Source organism: Dicentrarchus labrax, unplaced genomic scaffold (assembly GCF_905237075.1).
Source record: "Dicentrarchus labrax unplaced genomic scaffold, dlabrax2021, whole genome shotgun sequence".
Lineage (NCBI taxonomy): Eukaryota > Metazoa > Chordata > Actinopteri > Moronidae > Dicentrarchus > Dicentrarchus labrax.
The window spans coordinates 7,136,870-7,151,293 of NW_026136718.1; the positions used below are offsets into that span (position 1 = coordinate 7,136,870).

The window sequence follows — 14,424 nt, forward strand, 5'->3', positions numbered from 1 at the left end:
AAAAAGACATTTTATTGCCCTAATATTTTGTAAGGACCCAGGAAGTGCTTGAGTTTGATGTATTTAATCGTTTTGTCAAGCAATTTGCACATTAGAACTTTTTAGCTAATTGAGGCTGTGATTTAAAGAAAGAAAAACATTTATTCCTGTTCACAATCATTTACATAATGTGTTCAGAAATTACCAATGTGTGCTGTTGGGAGCTGACAAAAAAGGTAATGCTTAAAATATGTTATTGGGTGCACCTAAATGAAGGGGTCTGATAAAGTCTTAAAAGACTTCAAATCCAATAATCCGATTCTAGGCCTAAAAAACAAAACCAACGTGTAACCAATACCATTGTCCCTCCTACTCTTTTTGGCAGTATGGACGTGCAATAGGTCTTAACCTGCATTCATAATGGTCTTAAAGGGTCTTACATTTAACCTGTTGAAACTTGCAGAAACCCTGGAAAAAGTGAATCAGTGCTACCAATGTAAAAAGTCTGGAGCTCTACCGCTGCCTTATTTGGTTTCAAAGATGTGTGAGATAATGACATCAGTTAAGCCTTCCACTTGATTTAATTTAACTCTTTGTTTTGCTTTTTCTCTTTGACCAGACTTTGGCATTCAACCACTTAAAAGCCATATAGTAAGACGGATGGATGGATGGATTTTTACAGGGCTGATAAGGCTCAGTATTTTCGTATTGTATGGCCGGTGGATTATTATTAAATATTGTTGGTAATAGTCTCTTTGTATATTCACATTTTTACAGAATTCTCAGATATAGTTCTCAGAAACATTGGACTTGGTGCAGTTTAGCAGGAATTTAACTCTTTAATATGTTGCACATCTTGCATCTTACATGCAGTTGTTCCATATGTTTCATGCTACGTGAATGACGAAGGATTATGTTAACCTCATAGGCTGACCAAAGGCTGGTGGTGTCAGTCTCATCTTGAAAATGTAACTCGACCCCTCTGTTCAGAGCTTTTCTATTAAGGCTTTTAGTTGAAAACACTTGGTTCCTTTCTTTGAACTTCATAGCTCTTACATAAATATAGCACATACTCATCATTGCGGAGGCCTGGACAGTGGACTGCATGTTATTGCTTGCCATTAACATACTCTCTCTTTTTTTCCCTTCACTCCTTCTCTCTCTCCTTCTCTCTCTACGACATTCCCTTCTTCCTCTCCATGTCCCTCTGTCTCTCTGATTTAGGGTCCTCCTGGTCCCCCCGGTTTACCTGGTCCTCCAGGAAAAAGAGGCTCTCGGGTAAGTAACCTGCACGAAGATGATGGTACATAGAGGGCAGGCTGTAAAGTTGATGTAATCTGTTGGTCAGAAGGAGCATTTTGACTATCTCACTGTGTGTAATAGTGGGACACAATTAAGAATAAGAGGAGGGAATTTTCATATTTTGTTATGCCAGTCAGCAGGCACTGGCATATGTGTTCTGGCTGTTTTTACTGTAACAAACCAGCTGCAACAGTTGGAAAAAAGGTGCTGACAGACACGTTTGTGGTAAGCTTGATTAAACTCAGGAACAAGTCTTGCTTTGTAAAGGCTCATGACAATTATAAAGTTCGCTTTGAGGATGCATGCAACATTGTTTACTTGTCAGCACCTTTGGAGCATCAAGGTTGAGTGACCAAACTGTTCCAGATGCAACCAGCAGTAGCGTCTGCGGCACAAGCTGCATTTCCACTCTGATCTTGAGGCTACACTGTATGCAACTGCCAAGGCTGTCATGATGCAATGCTGCGATCATGCCACAGGCCCTGGAGGCATCTTTAAACAGTACAAGACACATTTTACTAAATGGATGTGGTATGTGTTAGAGGGAACGTGTTTAAATAGTTCCCTCTTAGTCTTTGCAGAAGCTGTACACTGCAGACCAACATAATCATGACTAATTTAACTCAGGGAATGTAAATATATACCGTGTGTCAGTGTTTACGGAAGACAAGATGCAATAAAATGAATCCTTGATTATCTCTAGGGAGTTTTGAACACCCGCTTTTGAACCACATCAGACAATGGCTCTCAAGTGTCCGAATAATTGTCAGTGATAAAGCATTGCTTATTAACATGGGAAAATGTGTTTAGTACATTTTTATGTGCATATGCAGGTTTTTTCAGCAATCAGCCATAACATTATGACTACCGTGGCACCCTGGTGCATCAATGAGCCTTGGCCGCCCATGACCCTGTCTCCGGTTCACTGCTTTCCCTTCCTTGGACCACTTTTGATTGACCACTGCAGACTGGGAACACCCCACAAGAGCTGCAGTTTTGGAGATGCTCTGACCCAGTCGTCGAGCCTTCACAATTTGGCCCTTGTCAATGTTGCTCAAATCCTCACACTGCCCATTTTTCCTGCTTCGATCACATCAACTTTGAGAACAAAGTGTTCACTTTCTCCCTAATATATCCCACCCACTGACAGGTGCCATGATAACCACATAATAAGTGTTATTCACTTCACCTGTCAGTGGTCATAATGCTACGGCTGATCGGTGTATGTACGTGCCCACGTGTGGTTGTCTGTGTGAGTTATAGTTAATTGTCTATATTAGTTCAAAATAAAATAAGGATGTAGCATTTTTCCTTTTGCTTAATTTCCCTCGTAGTGCGGATTCATAGCAAAAACAGCCCTGCGTTAAAGCAGTGCAGGGGTCTGTGTTAGCTGGGGTATGTTGTTTATATGGGACCATTGAGACAGTGAAAGGCCATCCAGGAAGTTGGGGTAAAAGTTGAGCCAGGTGCAACATTTTTGGTCAGATAACCCAGTGTTGTTTTGCTGGGTCAGTGGACTGGGTCCATTCAAACTAGTGAAAGTGTTTCTTTATGTCACTTTTCAAGTCAGCCTCAGTGTCGCCTAAGTCCTGCTGTATTTTAACAGAGAGCACAGTGGGCAGACAAGAATGCAGATAGACAGGAAGACAGGCTGGTAGAAAGTATAACATGTCTCCTAGTAAAAGGCTTGGAAAGCACATAGTCAACATAGAGCATAATCTTAACCCCATAAGCTAAGTCATAAAGTGGAGACAGAGAGAGGCTTGGAATCATTATGTGGTGGCAAGCTGAGGGCAGTGCTGGATGCTGTGGTTGTGTCTCTACAATCTCACCACAGAGCAGGAGACTTATTTTGCTGCCTCTAATTATTAACGTTATCAAACTATGAGTCTATGAATCAGGGGATACCATTTAGTGTGGGCTTTTTATCGTGGAAACAGACCACTTTACTTAATTTACTTCAACATCTACCAGGCACTGAAAAGTAAATCAGTAAGTATCAGTGTAATCAGTATAATTAAGTATTTCTTAATGAAGGAAAAGGCTGTAGTAACATTTTGTATTGCTGTTTTTGCAATAAAATAAGCTTTTTACTGCTGAGAATTCTAATACATATCATACCACGTAATTTCATAAAATTTGGTTAATTTTGTCTTTAAGGCGGTGCCTAAGTAAAATGCTGTATAAGTTGAAATTTAAGACTCTTTTTTCCACACTCATTCTTGCAATATTTAGCAAAACTTTCAACCAAATGATGACTTAAATGAGAGTTATATTATTTCATTGTCTATGGGCAGCATGCTCTTGTGGAATTCAGACTCAGATTACTGCCATTAAAAATGACAGTGAGAAAGAGAGAGGGAGATCCTTCTTTCTGGCTCTTGGCTGGCCTGCAAGCAGCAGGGTTACAGATGTGCAGGAATGTAGTATATTCTTGTGCGGGTGTGTATGACTGTGTGCATTTTTGTCGGCATAAGTGTGCATGTGTGGTTGTGAATTCATTGCATACCTGTGATGTTCAAGGAATGAAATATCGTTGGTGCACTGCGAACAAACGTGATATAATAAAAATATGTACTGTATGTTTATTTTAAGCATCTATGGTATGTGCAATTCTGAGAAAACATTTGGTTGCCAGGGTGACCCCGGTTCTCTGATATCTCACTATGGGAAGCACCCTCTGGCATGACCAATCACAGAAGCTCCACTTATCTGTCAGTGGGCAGACCAATCATCTGAATTACACAAGTTGGCCCGGCTCCCTTCATAACCGCCTGTGGCCCCAAACGCTTTATTCTCAAATATGTCTTCCACGTGCCCTAACACATGCAGGTAGGACAGTGCTGTGCCATAACCAAATGTTCTATTTTGAACCTTGTTTGGTACCTCACTATGCCCATTCCTGAATTGCATGTTCCGAAGGATATATCACCTCAATCTAGGAAGGTTCACACACTCCTACGATGAGCCCACACTAAGAACTGTGTGCGCCAATGAAGGCGGCACCACGTCAAGGCAGTAAAATCGAATAAATGTGTGTGAGGATGCCCAGCTTGCAGTTATCACTCACAGAAAAGCGCTTGCGTGCAAAGCCCAGAGAGCCAGTCACTCGGATATGGGTGATAAATCTGACTGCGACATAAGTCCCTGCGCAACACCAGCAGTCATCGGAATTAAAGACAGGTGCTGCTTTCTCACTCTAAGCAGTAGAAGGGGATAGCAGGGTGACCGGGGGGGGGGCATCTAAAGCAACATGTTAAACCATGGATGACCTAGTATGTCTATTCCTGGTGGTGCATCTGTATGTTTTTGCACAATGCAAAAAGATCTCTCTCACACTCTCTCTCTCTGGAGAGAAAATCCGCTTAACTGTTTAACACACAGAGAACAAGCGTTGCATGTATTGCCAGCAGGACCCTGGTGCTCCACATTAGGTCTGTGGGCCAGTTGGTTTAACTTTACAGAGCGACAGAGAGTTTCCATACTTCCCATACTGAGATACTGAGTGAGGTTTGAAAGTGAACTATGGTATTCACAGATTCTAGAGTAACTATTTTTATTACCTAATCTTTCTTTAGTTCAGATTACTGCAGACAATTAAGCTGATTTATGACGCATCTTAAATATTGAGCTACTGTTGTCAACATTTTATAATTAATAAATAATGGCACAAACGCACGCTTAAAAAAGCATATATTTTTCCAGCTTAATTTAATGTTGTGCTCTCTCTCTGTCTGCCTCTGTTCCAGGGTCCCACCGGTCCACATGGAAACCCAGGACAGCCTGGACCACCTGGGCCCAAGGTGAGCCTTCTCCCATTGTAGGTAGAGTGCCAGACAGGGTTCTAGTAAGTATCTGTCAGTGTGGACGAGCCAGTTGAGTTTCCTTAGAGCTAGAACCAGCTCCACAGAGCACCAGACATAGGCCAAGGTCGGTCAATGTCGTTATTTGCTCCCACACTTTTTACTTTTTGTCAATGACAGTGAAAGAAGATTTTTAAGATGGGAAAGCGTCCCAGAGTAGCTAGGCTGAAGAGACTCGACACAGCAGAAGTGCTGTCTGAAACATAATGCTATCAGTATCCCTCAGTTCATAGACCTGGATTATAATACCACACAGCACAAAGTCACATAGTCTCCACCTCACTCACTCTGGAAAAACTCTCGACTGGACACACCAGCAGTCTCATAGTAGAAAAAGCTGACTGGTCCACTAATTATCCCAATTTGCCACAGCTTTGGTGTTTGTGTCCCGCGGCTCCTCAGGGTGTTTCGGTTTAACAAATGACCCTGTTAACTGGCGACTTTCAGCCAGTAGACCTCGGTAGAGAAGGCAGCTTTTTATGCTTATTGAGATTTCATAAAATTAGACTTTAAAAGACATCTGAGGAAATAGATTTTTGCAATAAGGTATGTCTAAAGACATGGAAAATGTCATCATCTTTAATATAGTGCTGGTGTGTACTGCTGAGACAAAGGATTTTGTTATGAAATTCAAGAAAATCAGATTAAGTCCAGTCACACGGAACACTTTGGACTTTAACCAGATAGATGATTATATATTGTGGCAGGCTTCACCCAAAGTTAAAGTCTTCAAAGTCATGTACTCTCATATCCCTATAATTTCCTGTCAGATAAGTGGTGATAAATGTGATCGCATCATTATTTATAATGGCACAGTTGGTTGGATTTGAGAGTCATTATTGCACAGTAACATTAAGATTTCAAAGAAAGGGGTGACAAGCCTGGGCTCTCTCTACTGCCAGAGGAAGTTTACTGTCATTGTACAGACCGGCCTGCCAATCACCAGTGAGAGACGGAACCGAGAGCACAGCTCATTACTGCAAGAAATCAAAGGACATTGTATCCGGCTTGGAGCCAAGTCTTTGACTCCTTTCTGATCAATGTGTCATTTGTAACTGAGCCATCTCCTCTTCTGGGTGGGCAAAACACCAGTCTGTGTATAGTCATATTGTTGTCTTCCTCCACATGCTGTTTCTTCACTGTTTTGTGAGAGCTTTATACCTCTTCCCATTGCATATTTTAACACAGTTGTACCAATAAACCAGTAAAGAGTTTGAAAAACCAAAACTAACTTGATGTCAGAAGAACAAAATGACGAGACATTTCACAAAGGTTGTCTAAATCTGACAGTCCTCTAATTCCCAAAGAAAAGGACAGCTAAAACCTGACAAATTGTGGGCTGTCAAACATTAATCTATATATATTCTCCATGAAAAAACATCAAAGACAATGTGAAAACAGTTGGCTAATGCTCACGGACAAGTCAAGATCTGTTGCTCACTCGTGTTGCACATGTGTGTTTGTGGGTCTGGTGCGGAGTAATGTATATGTGTATGTGAAAATTACCTGCATTTGTTGTAATAAGTATATAATTTTACATTTAATATTGACATAAAAACTTATATTTAAAAGTACTACGTATATTCTAAGACCCAAACCCACATTAGTCATGTAAAAAGTGCGTGGCCCTTGTCTGAATTTGTCGGTTTGTAAATCTCTTGAGGAGACCACTGCAGCTCATGTTGCTTGCCCTACAAGACACTATTGTAGTGATGTCACCAGGTCATTGAATTGTCCTTTGCATTCTGTAAACTCACAAAAGTTAATCTGCTGTTGTTGGCAAATGGCATCAATTAGAGCAGAGTCTGACATGTTGTTCCCTAAGGAGCAAATCTCTGCTGCTCAGAGCGTGTGCAAGTGGGATTAAACCAGACTCAGCCAGATGTAGGCAATCGTGATAATAATGAGGCAGTGTAACAGCGTCGCAGGAAAGACTGGAGAAGACAAGGGTGGTTGTTGGCCTAAATGACATATCCCTTAGATAGCCTAGATAGATCGTTGTTCCCCTTGTTTTCACCACAGGGCATAATCGTGCTAGTCCCGGCTCATTAACCATAACACTGACTTAATATATGGGAAAGAAAGAAAGAAAGAAAGAAAGAAAGAAAGAAAGAAAGAAAGAAAGAAAGAAAATATCTGGTAAGCTTTATTCAGCATGAGACCAGATGTAAAGAATACATTGGTACAACTGTACAAGGATGTGGGCAGCTCCATGCAGATGGTTGTGGTGACTGTGGTCCCGACTGGCTACCGCAGAGTGGCTACATACACCATGCAGCCAGTGGGGGAACAGTCATGCTATGGGAGCAGAAACAAAGGATAAGTGGATGTTCCAGCCTTCCCCTCCTTTGTCTTTTGATGTGAATGTTTAAGCTTGAAAGTGGATAGCTCATCACTTGAATCTCCATTACTAGTGTTTTCATGAATTACAATGTTTACCTCCCTCACCCCACACACATTAAGAGAGGAATGTTCTGTTTTTTTCTTTGATTAGTCTAACAGCACGGGGAGATAGATAGATTTAATCTGTGTCACCTCTGACCTTGCTGGGACACTGTGCACATTTGGCTTTGGGCCTCTGATTGGTTATTATGAAATATGGGGCCTCCGTGTACACATGTGAAACCAAAATCGGTGTATCTAATACCACAGTGGCCCTTTGGTGAGTCATTCTCACACCCCCAACCTCTTTGTGGAGGCGGGATAGGGATTGAGAGACTCTTTGTCTCTTTGTCTCAGGGAAAATATCTCCTGTTGAAATGTGTTTGGTTTCTAGGACGTATACAGAGGAATATAGTCCCTGACGCTAAGCGTAGTTGACATGTGTTCTAAGCATGGTCTGAAATGTTATGACGATGTGCTTGCAGGACTTAAAAGAGCCTTTCAAACTGCTTCATGCACTGCTGACTTTTTTTTTAAAAACAGACAGGAAACATGGTTTTATGTTTTATGCTCTGAATTTGTGCTCTCCCACCCCCCAAGCCTTTATATGCCTCACTGGATGTCAGTCAAAACTATGGAAATATAATGCTCATGATCCAAGGAGGTCATACCTGTTTGGAACAAGTATTAACAGCTAATGAGGAAAATGTACGTATCTAAGGTGTCAAACAATGGCTTGGCACCTCACACCAGAACCAGCGGAACATCTGAGATAATATAGTTTACACACACAAGTCTGTGCAACACCTCATCACATACACACACACCACATCTTCAATCATATGGATTGATGCTGGTGTGATGTTGTTATTTCTTCTCATTTGTGTCCCTGATGAGCACAGTTTTTTAAATGTGCAGAAAGATGTATTTTCTTGGCTGATTCCTATTCTCCCACTGGAACAGCTAACCGTTTAATAATACCCAAGCATGAAATCTGGAGTGTCAACAGCAACAGGTCAGATAATCAGATTAAATAGTTGTGCTGAAATGATGTCGAGGTCTCATAATACTGCTGCTTTGGCATTCCGTAACACTTCGGTAGATGCAGAACTATCTGGAAGGATTTTTGAGTTTAAACTTTATTTTTAGATTTATGACAATAGAAGTGATTTTATGACCCTAATCTACATTAGTTTGGAAAGAAAAATCCTGAGAACACTGGCTGTTGAAATGTAATATTGATGTTCAGTGGAAATACACTTAGCATCAGCTCCATTCTGGCAGACACTTTGACATATTCTTCGCCTTGTGGGAATTACACATGTGGTCCGGGATGACACAAACTGAGTGGAGTCCGGATCCTCAAAGGCATCTGTACTTCATTGCTAAATATCTTGCTTGGTCACTATACAGAATTGTGGATGCCAAAGATATAATGATTTCTACATGATTTCTTTATATATAAATAATTAATCACAATAAGTTGTAGGTTTTAAACTAAAACAACTGAAGTTCTTGAACTATGTCAACTGAAGAAAAAGAACATGTACAAGATGCCCTGTTGATTAATCAATCTAGACATAATAATTATTTATTAGTTTATATTTTGTTATTATAATGTGAATCTGCGTAGTATCCAGTAACTAGATAGGATTAAACATTTTAATATTTTCCATCATAATGTGGAGGAGTAGAAGTATAAAGTAGGCAGCATAAAATGGAAATACCCAAGTAAAGTACAATTACCACAAATATGTACTTACTTACAGCACTTAAGTAGTAGTTAGCAAGTAAAAGTCTTTACAGGTACTCAGAGTCCGGTACTCTTTTCCAGTGTCTCTTACTGTTTTTGCAGAACACATGAGCCCCTCTTTAAAGCCTGTTGTGTCTGCTTTACAAACTATTGGAGCTGTTGTAACCAAAGACTGTAGGAAGATAGGAATGTAACCTTTTTGACTTCGGCATTTTCATAACTTTAATGACCACTGCCATTTTGTCAGTTGTTTGGAGCCACACTATCTTAATTTGAACAGCATGTGTGGTATACACCACCACCAGCTAGCCACATAACTGTTCTTACATCATCTCATGGAAGAACACTTTGTATTTCTTGAAGGGTTGGGGTCTCTCTTCAGTTCAGTACAGTTGATTTTTGTTAGAGGGGGCTACCATTACAGGAACTGCATCTTAAGCCATGGCTACACTGGCTTCTTAGATAAAGTAACCATATCATCATATCATCACATTGATATTGTGACATTATCAAAGCAAATTCACTGCATTATTATGATGGCATCCTGGGTTTGGTTTGGGGACAGATCTGGTTTACTTAATGGTTTAAAAAGAACAACATCTGTTTTGCAACTGGAAACAATGAGTTTTTGGGTCAAGCAGTCTAGGTTTTTTTAAAAAGAGAAAACATCAAAACAAATTCATCCTACTTACTTAACTTCCTTACTTAAGTGTTTTTGTGTAGCCATGGTTTCGTTTCAGATTTAGCCTTTTTATGTGCAGGATATTCATGGCTGTATTCTGTAAACTGGTACTGCCAGTAAGTGAAAGATTGGAAATAAATGCTTAAGGTGCCCTAACCCTTTGACCTTGTTTCTATTCTAGGGTTCAAAGGGAGACCCCGGGCTCTCTCCAGGCCAGGCTCCACCAGGAGAGAAGGTACGAGATCTGCCACCATCTCTGTGTCAGGCTCCAACTCCCTTTGTGTGTCTCTCTCTTCTGTTCCCCCATGATTGTCACACAACCTTTACTCCTTTAACAGTGATTCTAGTTTGGAGACTTATTATCTCACAGCATCAGTCCTCACTTAGACCTCTCTTAGTCTCTGCTCACTGACTGTTTTCTTCTCTGCTCTCAAAATCATTTAGTAGTGATTTGAGCAAAATAGACAGTATGACAGTTTAGAATGAGTAATAAAAATTCTTAACGAATAATGAGTCACTAACAACTCAACGCTTTCTAATTTGTTAATGATGAAAAGATTTTTTAATTTAATTTATTAAGATGTTTTCTGTATATATTTATCAGAGTGCTTGATTATTGAAGTTGAGGGTCTGGTTTTTCCCATCCTACTTAATTTATTCAGCAACTTCCTTTAAACCCCCTTTCTGCATTTCTGACTCATTTTATTTTATTGATTTGTCTGGCGTCACCACAGCTGGTCTCTCTTACTCTCTACTCTTGCTCCATCCTTGTCTCTCTTTCTTCCAAACATCATCCCAATAATGACTTTCCTGAGCAGCACTGCTCAGTGTCTTGAAGTAATTAAGCTCAAAAAAGTATCTTCCTCCCTTCAAGTTTTAATGCTCCGTGCACTCACAGAAATTCCCTAAGGAAAACATTCATTATACGTCATAATTTATCCCTTCAGATGGTTTCTGGGATAGCCAGATTAAAAGACAAGTGCGTTGGATTTAGTGGCATCTAGTGGTGCAATTTCAGAATGCAACTAACTGAACACTGATGGCATCTGTATTTGACGACAACAAAAATGTAAAAGACCCATAGCCAGTGTTTGGTTTGTCTGTTCTGGGCTACCTTAGAAACATGGCAGTTCAACATGGTGACCACAGCGTCTGTAGATATAAATGGTTATTTCTAAGGTAACCAAAACACAACTATTCTTATATTTAGGTCATTATACACTAATGAAAACATACCTATGAATATTATATTCCTATAGATCCTCCTAAATGTCCATACTTAATGTACTCAATTAATCCTGATGTCATTCCCACAAATTATTGCTGCAGACCTCTCCTCACTCTTCACAATGAGTCTTTAACTTTTGTAGCAGTTGTTTAGCCATTACATATATTCTGTATTAACATAATTTCTCTAATCTCCATTCACCCTCTCATCTCTAGTCTTATCTGATTTTTCAGAATACTCAGATATTGCTCAGCACATGGTTTTGATTAAAGCCGCTTGAATAACAAACCATTAATATAAATAGATAGTAGTCGCTGCCTGAGTTAGAAAAGCACTTTTTAACTGTCCATATCACTCACCTGTGGAAAATCCGCGAAATAAATAATGAGTGGTCTGTTGGGTCATTGCCCTGTTGTTCATTAGTCATCTGAGTTAATGAGTTAATGAGCTTTTCATGCTGGAAAATGAAGATTAATTTAGTGTTAAGTAATATGTACTGAAGGAATTTGCCTGGATTAGCTGTTGGCAATGAGATGAAGTTTCTTTCATAACATACTATTCTAAAGTGTACAACTAATTGTTATTATCCTGCCTTAAACTTTCAACAGATTGTTTTTTCGCAAATATCGGTCTTACTGCCTTCGTCTCTTTAACGATGGTGTGCATTGCATCCCACGTGTTACGTTACTCATTCTTTCATTTGTTCCAATAGGGTGAAAGAGGTCCACCAGGTCTGATTGGGATGGATGGATTTCCAGGTCTACCGGTAAGATTTATTATGTTAAACTGCTTGCCTTTAAACTAGCAGCTGATGTTGGAGATAGAGGAAGGCTTTGAAATCTTAGAATCCGTCAGAAGCTATTTTTGTATGACTCGTCCAAGTAGCTCAGTGTGCGTGTCCAACACATTTTCAAGAAATTGCTGCATATATTTTACTTTTAAGCAGCATTTCTCTTTTTTCCCTCTTTACTGTTGTCTTTAAATCCTCTGTATTTATGTGAGGCACAGGAGGTATTGCACATATATTATTGCTTCATACAAGTTAAAGGTTGGCTTAAGAGTGAAGTTTAAGACTAACCGACATTGTATTAGTGTTCCCTCTGTGGTGTCCCCTGAGTGTTAGCCACAGCCGTTAGCTGAGGCCTCTTAATGTGGTCAGTATTAGGTTACCCTGTCAGAGAGCCCACAGCCCACCCTGCTCTATGCCTGTCTTCAATCTTTCTCTCTGTCTTTATCATGATAGAAATAAACATGTACATATATCTAACCTTTTCTTGCTAGTTTTTCTTTCTTACTTCATCCATCTACCTCACACTTTATCTTCTTCTTCCGCTGTCTTTGCATACCTCTGTCATATATCTCCATTTGTGTTGCCGACCCTCTCTCTCTCAGTCAGAGTTTCCATGCGGTTTTGTTAGGATGCGGTGCAGCCTCACTTAAACCTGATAGGCTTGGAGGTCAAGGTCAAAGGTCATCCGAAAGAGGAAAAGCACCCTTCCCAGGGTCAGGCGGGTCAATGACATGTACAATATCCCATGCCTCCTCAGGTCAGCAATTGTCATGCCTAAAGAAGGAGAATTTCATGGACACTGCTATTTATAAAATAAAGGACACTGGAATCCTCCCTATGTCCACCAGTGTGCACGTATTCACAAGAATATACACTGCAGTGCGTTCAGTGCCTTGCTCAAAAGCACATTGCTGATGCTCTGTTCAGTGTAGCTGTTGGAATTCAGCTTGTGTCCTTTTGATACATAACAGACTTAATCTGTAATAGTAAGTCGCCCCGCTGCCCACATGGCTATGTCTCCACAGTTGTCCAGCTAGCCTCCTATTGAGGCTCTCAGTCTGGTCTTCACATAGCTGGCCTTCACCTTGCCTCCCAGGAGGCCATCCCAGTGTTTGCAGTAGCTGAACCTAATACACCCTGCACATGAACTGTGCCCTGTCAAGTATTTTCAGAGGAAATGACTGGCTCGGGGCTTATGCTCTTTACCCCCAAGTGGGCCTTTTATTGAGTGTGAAGGTTCATGTGTCACAACCTCGGAAGCACACAACGGAGTCAATGGTACCGTTCACGAAGGTCTCTCGCTGCCCCAAAAAGATAATGACCTGGTCCTGACCTTGCGTTTTGGAGCTGTAAACATCTGTTGTTGATAATCATCTCAAAGGGAAAAATAAAAGGGTTTAAGAGAAGAAAAGCTCAGATTTACCAAACAATAAATCCTGTTTAGTTTACAAAGAAGTGCTTGTTTAACTAAATGTGGAATTTGGCTGTAGCACAAAACTGACTGGATTAGAATGAGCCAACTATTAATCTTATAGAAAGTTTTTATATTTTAATGTTTTTAATTGTTTTTAAACCTCACCCACACTGTAATCTGTAAAAGATTTTTACACTATTGGTTGGAACCCATAATAGCCACGGACTCTTTACCGGAAACACTGCACCAGACAAACAGGATACTGCACCAGTTTTAATAAGCAATCTTTTCTGAAATAGGAATGAAACTTTCAAATGCTGTATTATCACCTACTTCCACCCTTAGCACAACTTCATCTGACCCCCAACCACCACCAATCTCCTTCCCAATCTCTGCCCAACAATAAAAGGAAGTACAAACCATATGGATTTTAATACTGACATCAAACTCATTTTAAATGTCTTGCACGCACGATAATTTGCAGTCCGAATTGGCGTGCTAGCCTCCAAATCACACTATCCAAGTTTATAGATAATTAACTGTCAGCTTGGACCTTTAAAGTGGTACCAAAATACTGGCTGCAGGAAAATAACCCAGATTATTCCTAGATCCCTTAACATCCCTTAAATGTCTCATTTTGGGAAAGCTGCATGCCAAAAACACACAATTAAAAAAAATGAAATGCAGAGGTTAATCGAGAGGTGCAACAACAAACGCTGCAGTTCATCAACTGATTCACTAGCAGTCATCTTGAAATGTTGGTTGTTCACTCAACCACTTTGGTCCAAACTAAAATATATCTGCTATGTCATCGATTGACATGAAACTTCATACAGTCATCTTAAGACAATCATAGTCCACAGAGGAAGAAACCTAATGACTTCGGTGATCCCTTTACCACCACCAGGTGTGTTCAGAAGAGAGTCAGACTTCCTTTTCAGAATTCCTGTTAGTGAAATTCTTCGACATCTATTGGATAGATTGCCAAAATATTTGCTACAAATATCCATGGTTTCCAGAGGATGAATCCT

General features: G+C 40.2%; 1 protein-coding gene across 2 annotated transcripts in view; it reads left to right on the forward strand.

Moving 5' to 3' along the window:
* Positions 1-14,424, forward strand: part of LOC127350906 (collagen alpha-1(XXIV) chain) — an 88,529-nt gene that overhangs the window by 19,324 nt on the left and 54,781 nt on the right. For both annotated transcript variants that reach the window (XM_051377966.1, XM_051377967.1), the window contains exons 4-7: positions 1,204-1,257; positions 5,031-5,084; positions 10,143-10,196; positions 11,902-11,955. In XM_051377966.1, coding sequence (XP_051233926.1) covers positions 1,204-1,257; positions 5,031-5,084; positions 10,143-10,196; positions 11,902-11,955 — 216 coding nt within the window. The remainder of the gene's footprint in view (positions 1-1,203; positions 1,258-5,030; positions 5,085-10,142; positions 10,197-11,901; positions 11,956-14,424) is intronic.